At 26.6% G+C, this 18,201-nt stretch overlaps 1 protein-coding gene across 1 annotated transcript; it reads right to left on the bottom strand.

Annotated features, from left to right (window-relative positions):
* Window positions 1-229: 229 nt before the first annotated feature.
* LOC132939891 (uncharacterized) lies at window positions 230-17,304 on the bottom strand. Its single transcript, XM_061007302.1, has 5 exons — window positions 17,092-17,304; window positions 5,216-5,291; window positions 4,645-4,792; window positions 980-1,076; window positions 230-892 (listed from the first exon to the last, which is right to left on the bottom strand). The coding sequence occupies exons 1-5, from the start codon at window positions 17,192-17,194 to the stop codon at window positions 747-749; spliced, it is 570 nt and encodes a 189-aa protein (XP_060863285.1). The 5' UTR covers window positions 17,195-17,304; the 3' UTR covers window positions 230-746.
* Between the last annotated feature and the right edge of the window lie 897 nt (window positions 17,305-18,201).

Here is an 18,201-nt window from a genome sequence, read left to right on the forward strand (position 1 = left end):
AAACAATATTATTATAATTAATGACCGTATTTTGCTTAAAATGCATGTTGCTATTTTCAACATCATATACACGAGTGTCCATAAATCATTACATAATTGATTAAATTTCAACTTTTTATGCTGCATATTTTTGCATATTTTAATAAAAAAGTATACAAGCATACACATTTCGGTCAAAAAAAGTGTTGAGAAAAAAAAAGATTATAGGTACACTGTATAAGTACGTTTATATATCAAATATTGTACAGTTCAAAGAATTAAATTTGTCATCCTTATTAAAATGTTATTTACTTGGTTTTCAATCTATTAACGATTAAAAATTAAATTTAAATTTAACAAATTATATTTGTTTACTGCATATCTCAATCTGTGCTAGGTACTCGTATAATATATTATATATTATACATTTTACTTTTTGTTTATAAAAATTTTAATAAAATTAATAAATAATTACACATTGCAAAATTAAAATTAAACACAACACGTTGAATTCTCCTATATTTAATTTTTTGATACCATAATTATACTCAGCAGATACTAGATATATAAACAGATAATATATACATTTTACAATTATAAGCTCCTCCTAGTGGTCAAAATTGTTTATTTATCTAATGAATTTATTTTAAAATTTGCTTACTAAATAAAAATCAATAACTGTTTGTTTTTATAAATTTAAATTAAAAATGTAATAACTATCAAAACGTTTCTATCAAAATGTTTAATCTGTAAAACAGTACCCCTCACTAAGCATAGCCGATCTTCTTTCTACTTAATATCATCTTTCGCGATTTGATAATTCGATTCGATAAGTCCTGCACTAAATCGTCGGCATCTCGAACGTTGTGACACTCGTTCCTCCATTTCTGAGCCCACTCTTCTGGTGTTTCCTCTAGCGAATAAGCGAAAAAATAAAACCAATCAATATATATATATATAAAGGGAACGAAGAAAAACATGTATATAACTTTAGCTGAACCTTTTTTATGCGCTTGACTTGGCGTCCAATTTATATAGCTCTCTTGGTACAAAGATCTTTCGTATGTATTGGAATAATTTAAATCCTCGTCTTGACACTGTAGTTGATGATTGTTGATTAAATTTTGTTTTAGAGTGAATAATAAAAATAATTATTTAGCATGACAAGTGTCAGAACTACCAATAACTGCACGATTTTGTAAATCTAGTTTTATTGGTCGTTACTGATTATTTGATTCAATTTCATTTGGGATACTTTATTATATATTTCTCTTTATAGTTCGTCATTTTGAAATAAGAATTTATAATAATTATGGCCAGAGGGAAAGAAACCCAAATTGTTATTCTGGACAAACAAAAAAATGTCGAATGACTGTTTTTTTGAATAAAATGTAACACCAGCGGTGACAGACTGAAAGTTAATAAAGAATAAATATTTTTTCTTTGACACAATATTTCTTTATACTTATATTGGCTATATACCACATTTTACATTTAAAAAGTTAGTTCTTTAAATTCAGTACTATTTCATGTGTCATATTAATATTTTTTATATTAATTACAATAATAAGTTATGTTTTCATTAATTTTTAATAACTTTAAATAAGTTTAAATCTAAAATTAAAATTAGGTTTTATAACCAACTTTAAATTAGATAAATATTAATAATAATATATAAAATATATAATATAATGTTTTATTAAGGAGCTGGTATTAATCAACTTTACTTAAAATTTAATTATACTTGATTAAGAGTTTCAAAATTTAAAATAATATTTTTCTTGATGGGCAGTAATCACTTATTTTATACATGAACTATTTTTTATGCTGGTTTTCACTAATTAAATTTTGTACTTATCCAATTTAAATAAAAACTTATATAGTACCTATATATTTTTAGTTTTATTATATATTTTATTTTATATACCTACATAGGTACCTAATCATCATAAAAAAATTAATTTTATGTATTTATACTTTTTACACTAACAAACTGCGTAGAAAGGTAAGATTACATATATATTATTTATATGCTTAGTACAATAAATTTTAATTAAATTCAAAATCCAAGGATAAGAACAATAAATGGCATACCTGTGTTTAAGTTTATTTTAACAGATTTAAATGTTAATGGCATCGTACAGCCTCGAGAAATGTATGGAACAAATATTTTTGAGTACTTATTTAAAATTTAAGTACGGTGCAATTAATTTGAATAGACACTATAATATTACGATTTATTTCTATGAGTTTAATAGTATTTTAAATTCAAGCAATGACAATCTTATTACTCTGTTTGCCCCCATCTGCATGTTGTAAGTCCGAAAAAAATATATTATATATATATATATATATATATATATATATGTATTGGATACCAATAGAAATAGCAGGGTATAGTTTTTAAATAAAATATCAAAATATAGCATCGTAAATCATAATACTATATAATAATAAGCTGAGATGCACACAATATTGAAGATAGATAAATACAAACAATTACCTAAATAAAAAACTATAAGTCAGCTTGATAATTAATATGTATTATACTATACATAATATAATGAATTCAAGGCGAACCGTTTATAAATAGTTTTCAGTGCATTCGAGATTATCAACAATATAGGTTACTAGGTCGATTATTTGAAATAATGCATTTTTTATTGTTTGTTTAAAGTTCGAATGCTGTTTCTAAATAATATGTAATAATATTATGTTCATTCATATTTTTTTTTATTAATGCATGTACACGAAACAATGAACGATGGATTAATTATATTCCACATTCAAACACATGTCGTATCATACTTTTTTTTTTTAAATTTTATCTCACCCATATTGTATTGAAGTTTACGATTATAGTTATTGAATTTATTTTTTTTTTAAGTATTCTCAAACTAAGTCTGCATAACTTTCATAATATATTATATATAAAAAAAAAAAACATAATTACATTTTTTCTGGAATATAATAATATATAATATACCGGACTCTTGTAGTATATTTTATTTATAGCTGACTTTTGAATTACGACCCGTGTATGCACGTTACACAAAACCGAAATACTGCAGAAACCTTTGTATTTCATCTAAATCGGACCGTCGGAACGTTAATGTTTGTCGAACCGTTCAAAGTCCACGCTACTTCAGTCGGTCTATTGTTCGGGAGAGTAAAACGAAAACACATGAACCGAAATTCGCCAAAAAGTGTATTTAAATAGAGATTTCCGACCCCTCGTTATTGTACGCTGCGAGCTGCTTTTTGAAATAAATTCAACATTTGAATAATTTATAGCGTTTCTAAACTTAAATATACACTTAGATTATTATATATTAGGAATGATATGATCCATTTAACGTAAGACACTCATTATTTCCAGAAAACTCTGACGTCTTGGAAAATATTATGTTTACATAACTGTAAGTCATTACAAAACAACAATATTTTTATAAAAAAAATTAAATATTTTTTGCTATTTTTTATCCTCATAATTAAATCTTAAGTTCTTTTTTACTTTTTTGAATCAAATTACGTTTTTAATTCATATTATATTATTTAGAGTATTTTGATCTATATAAATCAAATTTCGAACACTTAGTTTTTGAGTTAAATATTTTAAGTTTAGACGAGCGGAATAGTGGACCAACATTTTTCTGGTACCCTGAACCACTCTGCTCATCACAGCTTTAAATACTTATAAGTTATAACTCATAAGCAACCCATCCAAAAAACTATATTTTTGTATTGAAGTATCTCAAAAAATATTCTGCTATTGAAAAAAGCATAGTTAAAAATGTATTTTGCCATTCAACAATTTTAAAAATGATAACGATAAAAATGAGTGAAAAATATTTATATATTTATTTAGAAAAATGTCGTTTTTAATGATTTAAAATAATGTAAAAAAACATATTTTTAATAACTTTAATAGTTTTTTAAAATAATGAGTGTCTTGCGTAAAATGGATCTCCCTATTATATATTCTATTATATTTTTCACATGAATGGGTAGACGATATTTTAAACCTAAACACAGGAAGTACCTATTTGATGTGTACGCAATTATTGGTTTTTTGTTTCAGTCTGTTTCGGTAGGTAGGTTGGTGTTTATTAAAATGTTCCTTAATTTGTTTGAACCAATCGTTTACATTCATCGATTAATTTACTTTAATTTTGACAGAGATATATAATGCATATCGTTCACCACATGTTGTATAGTTTAATAGTTTTATAGAACATAGACCTATAAATCGGACAAGATCATACAATATTATTCGTTTCATACGCCGTTAAATATAACCTTTCAGCGAGATTCACTATAAAAGTTTTAATCAACAGAATCAAACGGAAACAAAACTATTCCGTTCCAACGCGATGTAATTAAATAAAGCTCAGTGTACTTGAAATTATTGACACTAATACACATACGCGGTTTCATATGATTTATCTAATACTAAAAATCTAGACCATGAATATATTATAGGTATAAAATATGTATGATAAATAATATAATATATTAAAATTAGGTACATGAAAATTAATTACTTTTATTCATAATCTTTAAAAAAATATATTAAATTGTTTATAGAAGTTAAAGGTTTTCTAGTTATATTGAAAATATTATTAGTTATTACATTCAATGGTAAAATATCAGTTAGATACATACTTTTGGCGGTGCACTAGACGAGTATTCCAAAGGTGGTACAATTCTTTTATTTTCACTTAGCTTTCTGTGTATCAAAATTTTAGGCATGTACAGCTGTTTGTACTCATCTTCATTTGGCTTTGGTATCATGGTGAACCCAGGTTCGACCCTTTAATAAAATAATTTTTTTTCAATTTTAACTGTACACATCAAAATAAAATATGAAAAACTTCAATGAACCATTAATATAATTTTACATAATTTTAATTATATATATTTTGGTCCCATACGCGAATACGCCTATCTCGTATAGTAAGTTATATTGTGCCTAACCCTTAGAACTCAATATAAAAGTCAAACAATTAAGTATATGTATTTATTTTTATAAATGAGTAGCTTTCGTTTATAAAACGTCTTTTAACTAGAAGCTAATGAATTTGTGATGAACATATTACATATTATAATGTACAAATATAATCTAATAATATTGCGTATGGTGAGTAAATGCAGTCTGCGTTGGAATTAAAAAATGAAATATTTGTGAGAATGTGTCCAACAATATTTATAAATATTTAAAAATGTTAATACTAACTGATGAACATTGGATTTGGGTATATGTTCCGGCCAATAGAACGATTTTTTATACGTCGTCTTGTACATCGCGATTCCTAAAAATAATAAAGAATAATTGTTTAATATTACAGTTTAAATATAATATTCTATTATCACGTTGTTATATATTTTGTTATTTACGTCGATTTATAACTATGGTATGTTTCATGTATGATTGTTTATAATATTATTAATACAGCTATTATATAAATTTGCACAAAATTATTGACTGGACTGTTATATAATAATGTCCATAAAAAAATAAGATTTGAGTATTAAAAAAAAAAAAGGATTGTGAAATATATAAAATTGATTTTTAATCCTTATAACAAAACAATTCGAAATTCCTAGAATACATAACAAATATAGTTAAAAATATATAAACGATGTAAATATACAGACAAATAAAATTTAAATAAGAAATAGCAATCGGGGTTATAAAAATTGCTTTTAGTACTAGTACATAAACCTTGTTACAGAAAATTTTCAAGACCACCTAAAAAATCTACAAGAATAGTACAGTTTATGGAGGAGAAATTATCGAAAATAATTAATCTACTTGCATTACTTTTACTCCCCCCCCCTTTATATATATATAACCAACAAATCCCAATAAATAACTCGGTAAAATATATAGAATTCCATTTTGCTAAGAGATTAACCTGGGATACTTACATTAACTATCATTCATTACAGACCTATGGATTATGGAATGGATGTAGCAGAACCATGTAACTTACAATTATTCCATTCATTACAATCCATTCGTTGTATATAGCTAACGCTCCCTAGTATTCAATCGCTACTCAACGACCTCGACGTACAAATATTACTTGTAATAGGTAATATAAGTTTTAGTTTGAAAATTATTTTTCTACTCCATCAGTAATTGCAGGCATCGTAATACAAATAACGCAAGTACTTAATAAAACGTCTGGAAAACTACTTGAAAAATTGTTATTTATAATATTTTAAATCTATAACTACTCAAAATATGTTTTATTAGGTATTTGTAACTTAGTATCTTTCATAACAGTTTTTATAGATACTTTTTGCTGTGGGAACTTAGAATTTATATAATCTATATAGTTTGAATAAAAATATTATGTTCCTTTCCTCGGTTTGTGTTGAAAAAATAAATATGGTTTTAAAAAAAAGGGAAAGCAGGTGAACGCTGTACAGTAAGTGTCAAGACGTGTACAGTGCTTTTTAACCGAGCAAAACAATTTTTATTAACATTTATAGAAAAAAATCTAAATAAAATTCTAAATTTCAAACCCAAAATCTGAAAACACTATTCGAAAAAAAACTACCCATGCATATACTTACTATTTTAGTTTATAGTATTTTGATATCCATATTATTGGGGGCCACAAACATTTCAACGTTTCGGGGCCCTAGTGGAATGCATCGCTTGCACCGGCGATGTATCCAGCGCAGGAGGAGCCTCACTTTTAAAAAATTGCACAAGGCTTCAAAAATCAAAGCACTGGCTTTGCAAGGGGTCTTCAACCCGTAGCCCACTTTATGTTTGAGGCAAACGAACAGATTTTACGCATATGGTGTATTTTGTAATACTTTATCAATCATTAAATATATGTTGTTTTTTTAAAAGAATGCTGCTCACGAGATTTTTAATAATAATGGGTCACTAGTCACTACTTAAAAATTTTAAAAGCCCTGCTCTAACACATGACGAGAATATCCTCCTCGTCGTCTTAATAAACGTCATATTCCCTCTATTTAAATTTAAAAAAAAAATCAAAAACAAATCTTGAGTTTGTATGATAGAAGTAGTTTTAATTTTACTGGACACTCCCTTCTATTACACCACTATTGTCATTTCTTTTTTCATCAGATTTATTATAGTTATTTTATATTTTCAATAATCTTAAAAAAATTATATCTATATTATCGTCTTTAGAGATATGTGGTCGGCAAAATATCGATGTATACCAAAATTTAGAGTTGATTTAATGTTGACGTACCAACTATAAATGCTGAGAAATAATTAATTGTTTTTAAAAACATTATATTAGTTGATAATATGAACAATAATATTAGAAAAATACATTATCGTAAATAGATTGAAGTTTTCTTTATATTAAAATGGAGGAAAAACAAACCAGAAATATTGTTTTGCGTTTAAGAGAGATTATGTGTTTAGATTATTTACTACAACATATTAGTATTGCGCGTAGTTTATAATTATGAAATGTAATTTATCCTTGTATGTCTTCTCCAGATATTATTCGTAAAATATCATATTATGTTTTATAATAATATGCGTATATTAAGAATAATAATATATCATACACATATTATGTCAAACGCTCTACTTACGTTAATTGGTATGTATGTAAAACTAAAAACAAACCTCGTACATTTTATATACATAATAATAATAATAGTAATAATAATAATAATAATAATAATAATAATAGTAATAATAATAATAATAATAATAATACATAATATTATTATTATACCGGTGTAACGCGTATAGGTATACAAAAGCATAAATGGTTATTATGTATATTTTACATATTATATTATACGTACAACGTAAAAGGCTCGTGTGGTATTAGACATTTTTAGAGTCTGAGCCAGACGACGAAGTTATTAATTTTACAATGATGTCTGTGAGTGTTTTTTCTTCTCTCAAAATACAATTGTTCAATTGTAATATAATTCTTGGTATCAATCCTTCGACCTTTCACATGGGTATGTATGATTGAACGAACGCATATGAAATTTAGATAGAGCGTAGTATTGTATACACTACAGATTTGTCAAAATAACGAAATGGTTTTTTCTTTTTTTATTCAAAATTCATTCATATATAGTTCGTATAATCATTCAAATTACATTTTCTATTCATTATTTATTTATACTTTTATAAGTCGAGAGTTCCGCCTCTAAAGTTCAGTTGTTTACATATTGAATATTATTAGTTCTTAACGTTATTACTGCAGGAAAGCGAGTTTTTATTTTTCCAAAAATTGTAGTTTCAACGACTGTTGAATGTTATCCTAACTTCTTTTTCTTTTTTTTTTAGATTTTATAATAATACAATATATTAATCAAATTTATAATGATACATTAAAAAAAAAAAAAAAATTAACAATAACTCCCACAGTTCTAGTTAATGACTCTCGCAATTATTCAGAAATTATTTCTGTAATTAGAATACGTCTCTTACTGTCTTAGTAAATATAAAATTAATTTTGTTTGAATAAAAACAATATTTTCTCCTTAGTAGTTAAAATAAAATAAAATTATCAATATTAAAATACAAATTGAATCAAAATAAAATGTATAAACTACAAGGTTAAAGCTTCGGCTCAAGCGATTAAACAAAAAAAATGTTATATTCTAAGTGAGTAACTGTATTCAAAAGTGTTTGTTTATTATTATGTTCACTTATCGATTTTGAGTATATTTATGTAGGTGCCTATATTATATAATAATGATCATAAAATAAATGGTATTAAATAGTTAATCAAATATTATATTAGCAACTCCAGCGAAAGTTCTTATTTTTCAAACTTTCATGAGTTATAAGTACCTAGAAATATAATATGTAACATCAATATGATAATTAAATATCTTTCGGTAGAAAAGCTTTAATGTAAAAATAAATTATGGATCATCGTACGATAATAATGTTTACATTATACAACTAATAAATCAACACATAAATATACAAGATTATAGTACAAACAAATATTAAAACAATTATTGTAATATTATATCGTATACAATAGTCAATTGACATAACTACTATATTATCATGTCACACATTTTTTCTCTGCTGACTACCCATCTACCGACCCTTCACTTTCAAATCTCGTTCAATTAAGATGAAATATATTTGTAGATATATCATATTATAATATGAACAGATTTAACAATAACTATATAAAATTGATGTACAATCAAACGATGGTAAGGTTAGATTCTAAACGATTGGGTAATTGTGTGTCCAACGTGCATCCATGAAATATCATACAAATTAAAAAATAATGTGATATCTGTATTTTATACACGATCTATATTAATTTATTCCAACGGCCATTTTCTAGTCATCGATTCATCTGTAGTGACTTACTGTTCCCGATCAATTCTACCCTCAATTCCCTTCAATTTAAAAAATTTATATGCACATAAAACTCGCATGAGTTGCGAGATAACGATACAAATCTTTTTTCTTTTTATTTAATGCTCACGCGAGGATCTCAATTGTGTTTTAATGGCTGCTTTCAAACTATATAAAATATTTTTTACTATTCCAAAAAGGTACCTATACCTGAAATAAGTCGTAAAATCAGATTTTTACGAGACAGTAACGATGGTAAAACGTTTACACGTTTATTAAACATGGGGATTCTTTTATCACTTTACGGTCACTCGGTACCTATTTATGTGTGTTTAAACAATATTCATCACCTAAATTACAATTGCAATATTTACAAAATTACGAATTTTCCGGGTTAGGAAATATACATAATAATATTTTATTCTATTGAGTGTTAAAAGAATATTTTAAATAATTTTTGAAAATTTGAAATACCTATACGTCATATTATATAACTACAATATTATATACATGTGTTAGGCGTATTTCTTGGATCGATGCTATGATAACACGAAGACGTAAATACTCTGATAACATAACATAACAGTTACTGTCACAGTGTTTGATAGAAATAATATAAATTTTAAATTTATTAGGTTAGGTTATAATAACACATATCTTTACAGTGGATGTTTAAAATATAACATAATATGGAGGTATCTATTACACAATAATATTATGTAATAATCAAATACTTCATGACGTTTAAAAAATAAAATAAAAAATAATTATGTTCCAAAAAAAGTGTAATACACATGTGTCTTAATCAGGGCTTGAAACCGGTAATTTCCCGGAATTTTGGGGAACCTATAATCGGTTACCGTTATTATAAACCTATTTGTACTCCCGGTTATCGGTTACCGGTTACCGCGACAATTTTTCAGCCAACATAAAACGTTATAATAACGTTATATGTTAAGAACCGATTACCGGTATTTATAAATACTTACTATGTTACGTATGAACTATAATAATATCATGTTTTATTTATTTTAGCTACATAAATGATTGTACACGCTCGTAGCTACTAATGGTTTTTGTAAATAATAACTTCTTAAAACAATTCTTAAATCATAATATTATATCTTTGTTTTTTTCCCTAGTCTAAATTCTCGTAATAATAATATTCAAATAATTGGTATTCTACATTTCTATTTCCTACCTACCTATAACATAAAATATCGTTGGTTGGTAATGACGGTACTCGATAGTCCCGGTCTCCCTCATCGTATATTGTACTGGGAAATCTAAAAATAGCTTGATTCCTATAACAACACGAATATTGTATTAAGTATACGGGTACAAAGGTGCAGTACAATTTTTTTTTTAGAAAACCGGTATTCAATCGGTTTCCGGTAACCGACATATTTTGGAAGCGGTTATCACCTAACGGTAACCTGTAATTTTGAATATAGTACCGGTAATTGGTTACCACTAGCAACAGGACCGGTATAAAATCGGTAACCGGTATCCAAAAAAATTTCGGATTAATTACCGGTTAGCGGTAACCTAATCGATTAAATGCCCTGGTTTTAATATAACTTTGCTTCGTCAGATTCCACCTAAAATAAATATAATTAGTTGAATTGAATTAGCCTTCAATTTTTTAATTAATTATGTATATTGCCCGAGTGGCTAAATTATTCACTTATTAGTATTTTAAAAGTACTCAGAACTAAAAAAAAAAATTGATAGCTACTTCATGTGGTGGCAGTCTATAGGTACTCTACCCTAGTCCCTGGGTAGTTCTGCAAAGGATCCAAATGTATTTTTCTGTTGATGTGGGTCACGCTACGTTATATTAAAACGTAATTTTTAATTTTCTAATAGAATAAAACTAAAAACTAGGTAAAACCACTTAAGTAACTCATATGAACATTAAAATCAAATCCATAACTATTAAGACAATTAAAACTACTAACTATATAAACAACATGTCTTAACTTTTAGATCAATATTAATTAAAATTATACCTACCCACGTAAAATAAATTACAAAAAATAAACAGTTAAAATTGTGTATTAATTTTACAACTAGGAATTAAGTAGATAATAATAAAAGTTTTACCAAAAAAAATTTTTAATCAAAACCTTTGTATAGTGATAAATTATTAAAAAAATTATACCAAGTAAAATACTTAAAATCGTAAACACAAAAAAATCTAAAAACCAAATAAATTACTGTAATAAATATTTTTTTATTAAATGAAAATCTATTTTTAAATTATCATAACAGTCATATTATATTAGACAATGTAATTTTCCATACAATAATAAATGCGTAAAACAATAAATTTGATGTTATAAAAAATATAGGTAATTACTTTTAGTCTATTGGACTATAATATGATGTAATTTAAATAGGTGATACATAAATGCATACATATTCCATAGTATATACTATAGTATTATGGTGTTATAGACTTATAGAATAATAGTTTTAAAGCTATGACTAAAAATTATTATAATAAAATAAAAACTAATATACACTTAGGTACCTAATTATTATTTTAGTATAAAAATATCATCATATCCTTATAGATTTGTTATTTTTTTTTTTTAATCTACTATAATAATATTATGGCGTGTACTCCGCCCCGTGTAGTATAATAATATACAGTTACTAAATATGTTACTAAAATTTAATTTAATTGAAAATATTTTCCTTTACGATAGTAAATTATGTCACCAACAATTCTTTGATATACTGTGGTACATATTATATTGGTCTTGATATTTGTACCTATATTTATATTATTTAGTATTAATAGCCAAGAATCCACGTTACAAGAATGTTGAAAAAACGCAAATAAGCATTAGTCATGTAAGTTAGTTACACATCATTAGGAATAATATAAAAAAAACGTTGTCATGTTTAAGATTTAACTTTTTTTAAAACGTATTGTGAACGTGAATAACTCCCAGTAATACGATTTGCTAATGATATTGGTATCCATATTATTATGGAATATAACTATACAATATAAATGTACCTACATAATTCGATTGACGCGAATTTAGTCAATATAGTTTTTAGCTGGAGGTAAAAACGTGAATGGATTGTAATAATAATAAAAAATATATAAAACTATATAACTGAATACGAAATAATGTGATTTGTACACCGTATAATGATGGTAAAGAACGAGTTGGAATGGAATGGGCGAACGGTTACAAAAGTAAGATAAGAAATTAGCATAAAAGATAACATTTACGACGAATTAAGAGGAACGGATGGCCTAGGGCGAATTGGAGGCAATTGGAATGGATTTAAAACCGGTATAAATTATTTGGGTAATCTGCAATAAAATATTACAAACGCAACGAAGATAATACGTAGAACCACCACGAGCCGGGAGCAGTAAGTTGTATACGAGTAAAGTGTTTCAGACTTAATTAAAACGACAAAGATTTTTGCTGAACAAAATATTATATCTGTGTAAGATTTATAAAATTATACTTTATAGCTAACCCGGAATTAATATATCTATAGAGTGTTTAGACTAAAATGTAAACGTCGCGGTATGGTCTATTTCGGGATTTACGGGATTGATTAATAAATTGTCGTAAATTCATTAGACGATAAAAATGTTCAATATTTTAATCTTATGTCTTTTACACATTGGAGAATTGGGTGATTATCGGTTCGTATGTTATTCTATCAGTCTACAGTGATTAAATCCATCCTGTATAGAATAATTTATTTTTACTCGAAGCGTACATTGTATTGATTTGACTAATTTTGACTGTCAATACGATTTTTAACAAAGTAATTAAAACCGTATACGATTTGTTTAAGAAACGTCTGAATACATGTATAGCCAAAGTGAATGGCCATTGTATTTAATTAAACGGTTGATTGACTTGTAGAACAATAATCAAAAATCAATTGAGATATAAAAAAGGTGGATAAGTGGATGTCGCTCTGCTGTACGGTAGGTTACAAGTGGGTCGCTGTAATGGATGGTGTTAAATTTGAATTCAATGATATAATATCATTGTATAAGAAAAACGATTCTGAGCGAAAACGGTCAGTCAGCCTATGATTTTACCAAGTATATTTGATGATATTATTGTGAATAAAGTAATTTAAATATAACCTATTTACGTGGAGCCTTGTTTTAAATTTTCAATCCTTAGCCATAAAAGTTAAAAATTTATAAATTTTTAACTACAAAATAATTAATAAATTATAAATTTGATAAATGTTGTCAAAATTTGAACTTTAAATGCTTATAAAAAAAAATTGTGCCTATGTATTTTTAATATTTTTCAACTGCTATTAGAACGATATATCAGGAGCCTTATATTAAATTTTCACGCTTTTTTACCCAACAAATAAAAATTTATTGATATTTATAGAAAAAAAACTAAAAAAATTGAAAACTGACAATGTCCGTAAACAGCTCAAAAAGAGTCAAAATATTTTCAACATTTTATGGTGTATAGAAAATGCTAATATAAACATTCAGTGAAATTTTCAAGTATCTACAGTCATTCGTTTTTTAATTACAATAAAATAAGAAAATTGTTACATGAGAAATCGAGTAAATATCAAATGTTGTAAAAATATAAATTTCAGACGCTCATAAAAATTTAATTTAAGTTTCTTCTAGACATTTTTTTTTTGATAAAGGTAGACAAACTTATGAGTAATCTTATATTACATTTTCAAATCTTAGATTTGAAAAGAAAAATTTTTATGAATTCTCATCAAAATAATTTGCTATTTTTCGTGATTTTTCCGTATTTTGTCAAAATTTGAACTTTAAATGCTTATAATTAAAAACTGTGACTAAGGATTTTTAATTTTTTTCATCTGCCTTTGAAACAATAACCTAGGAGCCTTCTATTAAATTTTCAAGCTTTTTTACTCAACAGATAAAATTTTATTGATATTTATAGAAAAAAAAAACTAAGAAAATTGAAAACTGACAATGGCCGTAAAGAGCTCAAAAAGAGTCAAAATATTTTGTAAATTTTATGGTGTATAGAAAATGCAAATATAAACAACCAGTGAAAATGTCATGCATCTACGGTCATTTGTTTTAGAGTTACACCAAAAACCAAAATCGATTTTGTTAAAAATCGATTTTGCGTAAAAATTCCCGTTTTTCCTTAATTTTTCTTTTGTTTTTCACATCGCTTTTGAAAACTACTGGGAAATTAAAATTTTGACCTCCCCAATGCACCAACGATATTCACTTTCCCATCGAACAAGATACTGAAGTCGAAAATCGAAGCATTATTTCGACTACTTATCGTGTACACAGACACAAAAATAAAAAAATAAAAAAAAAAATAAAAAAAAAAACACACATCATTGTAAAATCAATACATTCATCGTTTCACTCAGAATCTAAAAATGGACATACATAGTGATTAATAGCAGGTAAATATTATAGTAAGAACACGCACACAGTAAACATAATGAAGAATCTCTATTATTATGATAATAATAGAAAATAATAATGAAAAGTGATAGCTTTTATTTGGATTAATATTTGAAAATAGGAATTTATTAGAAATCGGGGCCAATATTTTCAAGTTACCTGAGGTGTGTAAAGATACATTAGAAAAATTATTTGTTGAGGTGAATATTAAATAAAAAGAAAAGTTTGATATTGTTTTTTGGGAAGAAATCCTAAAATGTATTTGTGACAATACCAACCTCAGGTTTGTCAATTCTATCCGACGAAAGTTTGGAGAGGAACCAGAGGTTTGTAGTTTTTCCGCGGTCAAATAAGTTGGATAAATTAAAACTACCAAGGACAGGAGTATAACCGTGGGGGGGGGGGAATTCCAAGAATAAAACAAGCAAAGTGCAGAAATCTGCGACGAACTCTCCTCAAGCACAAAGGAGTAAGTTACTGTGGGAACGTCTCAAAATAACAGATCCATATTCATGAATTCGACGAACCAATGAACAGCTTTAGAATATTAAAAAAATAAAAACCATCGTGGACTGTAAGAGCTCAAAGATAACTTGTACCTACGTGATGGAATTAACAAAAATACATAGATATCTATTAACCATATCTGTATGCGATCATGGACTCATAACATATACAAATTTAATTTAATTAGGTATAGACTTTGTTACAATATATTATTCACTTATGTAAAGTATAATACCATTTGTTAACAACATTTAGTTGATACTTTAATTACCAGAAAACGACGTGTAATGAAAAAATAATATGTATTTATAATTAAATCAATTAGGCCATTACCTATTGGACTTATTATTTTAACGAAATGAATCTGCGGGTAGAATGCAGTCGGTGAGCCTTCAGTTAGGGAGGTTTGCATAACCTAGTTAATAGTTACACACAATATAATTGATTAATTATTGTTATCCCTAAACATTTTAGTGTCTGAAAAATCCATCATAACTTTTAGATATTTAAAGGAAAACTTTAAAATTATAATCTAGAGCAATGTTTTTTTTTCGTGCAATATAGGTAACACTAGTTGGTTAAAATTAAATTGAATTGTAAAAGTTTTAAATTTAAACTCATATTATACAGGCCTCTCTGCCTCAGAACAGTCAGAACGTAATAATCTAAAAGAGTATACCTACTAAAAATGAATACAAATGACGTGTTCGTAAAAATTAAAAATTATGCTCTCGAAATGTACACATTTAATATAATTATTATTTATTTAAATTATAAAAATATTTTCCTATATTTATTATATCTTAGCGTTGAAAAAACCTTGGCAATAAATTAATGAAATTAAATTGAAAAAATTTAACTAAGTTATATTTTTAAAAATATAAAAAAATGTACATTAAAACTAATTTCAGTACATTTTTATAAGCTTTAATTTTAAGTTTTTAACAATTTAATTTTATCGTTGTATTTAGTTTCGAATACTGGAAATACTAAATACGAGGCAAGTATGGTATAGTATCATACAGAATAGTGGACAACATATTGATTTTTTTTTTTAATTGATATAGTTTTGCACGATTATCAATATTATGCATAAACATGGAGCAATTTGAAAATATCCACTCTAAGCTTGTTATTTTACTCGTGTCCTAAAATGTATTAATCCTTACCCTTGCTTATTATTATAGGAGTGTACCTATTTAATATGCTGAGAAAAAAAACTGAAAATGCAATAATTGCTCTCACATTCGTACAGCGAACATATTATTATCGGTATAATAAACGTTTTTTTCCAAAAACATATTATACTATAATATACCAAATACGATTTAACGGTAACCTTCGCAAAATCAATTAAGATATCGGTGACACCCAGTGTTCGGACTTATCTAGATAAGTAGATAGGTAAAATTCTACCCGTACAGCAGTATAATATACAATAATAAGACTCCGTGGAATGTTTTGAGGAAATTGCAGGTGGAAGTTATTCCGTCTTGGCCCGTACAAACGTGAGCCGCACGAAAACTTTTTGGCTTTCGACGATGCTCCCCGGGACACATGACCCGCAGCAATAACGAAGAAATAACATTCCACATAACTTTTGCGTTTGCAAGACAAGCAGACGAATTTTTGAATTACTGAAAAACTCGTCCGATTATTATTTTCATTTTTTTCTCGTATCCCGTGTAAAACGGCACATTACGTATATTCGATCATGGCCGCTGGCATCAGACCGCGCGCATCGTTATCAAAAGTGTGCGGACAATTTCCTCGAAAAAATAAGCATCAGTTAGGTAGGTTATCATTATAAAATACTTACTCAAGTCGTAGATCTTTCTTCGGAAATCGGCATCGGTGCGACGGGTATGTTCAAAAAATTCGCTAGCTATTGACCCGTGATCGTATTTCACGAAACTGTTCATTTCTTGGCGAGTGTGGCGCGATAAAATCAATAGGAAGGATCGTTAAGCCCGACACACGAATGAGGAGATATGCGTAAAACTGTCAAAACATAAATATATATAATATAATATTATGTACGAATGTACACTTAATTAATCTAAAATTTAAAACAATAAGAACCACAACTCTAACATAATATTAATATATTTTTATAATATTTCACGTTATATTTCTGATCGAACAAACGCGATTTCGCAAACGTGTTGCCATGGTTGGTTGAACGTTACAAAATATTTGTCATAATGACGAGTAAAACCGTAAAATGATACCATACCATAGGTAGGTAACCTATTATATATTTTAAACTGTAGTGGTCGTGCAACAGGCAGCTTACGATAGTATTCTGCCATTACATGTTGTGTACACATCGATCCATATTATTAAAATCACTTTGACGGTTTTCATTATGTTACTACAAATATGGCTAATCAAATATGATTCAGATTGTAATGTAAACAAATATTATGATTTATCAATTACCTACAATTTCCTACATTTTTCTAAACTACGTATCAAGACATTCTAAAAAAAAAATAAGCTTTAGTTTTGTATTGGATATTTTTTCTGTATATTTTGCTATTTTCCATAATAATATAGTTATATTGTACGAACTCTAATTGAATGGTACAAAATAATCATCAAATCAAACGATACATTTGTATGTCAAAACATTGATATTAGCACTTCTGTTTAAGTACACACCTTATGTCCTTAATCCGTTAGGGTACATACGAATATATTATTTTTATTATCATTTTTTCATCGCTTTTCCCTGACAAAAGTGTCTCTGATGAGTGATATTTTGTTTTTTTCTCACAAAATATAATAGAATTTAAGTGTGTGTTTGAATTAGTATCTTTAATCTGTGGTTGATTTTCCATTGATTTTCATTTTTTATTCGTTTTGATACATTTTATATTTTTTAATCATTATAAAACTTACTGTTTACATATTTTGCATCTTTCAA

The sequence above is a fragment of the Metopolophium dirhodum genome, chromosome 2, assembly GCF_019925205.1.
Source record: "Metopolophium dirhodum isolate CAU chromosome 2, ASM1992520v1, whole genome shotgun sequence".
Lineage (NCBI taxonomy): Eukaryota > Metazoa > Arthropoda > Insecta > Hemiptera > Aphididae > Metopolophium > Metopolophium dirhodum.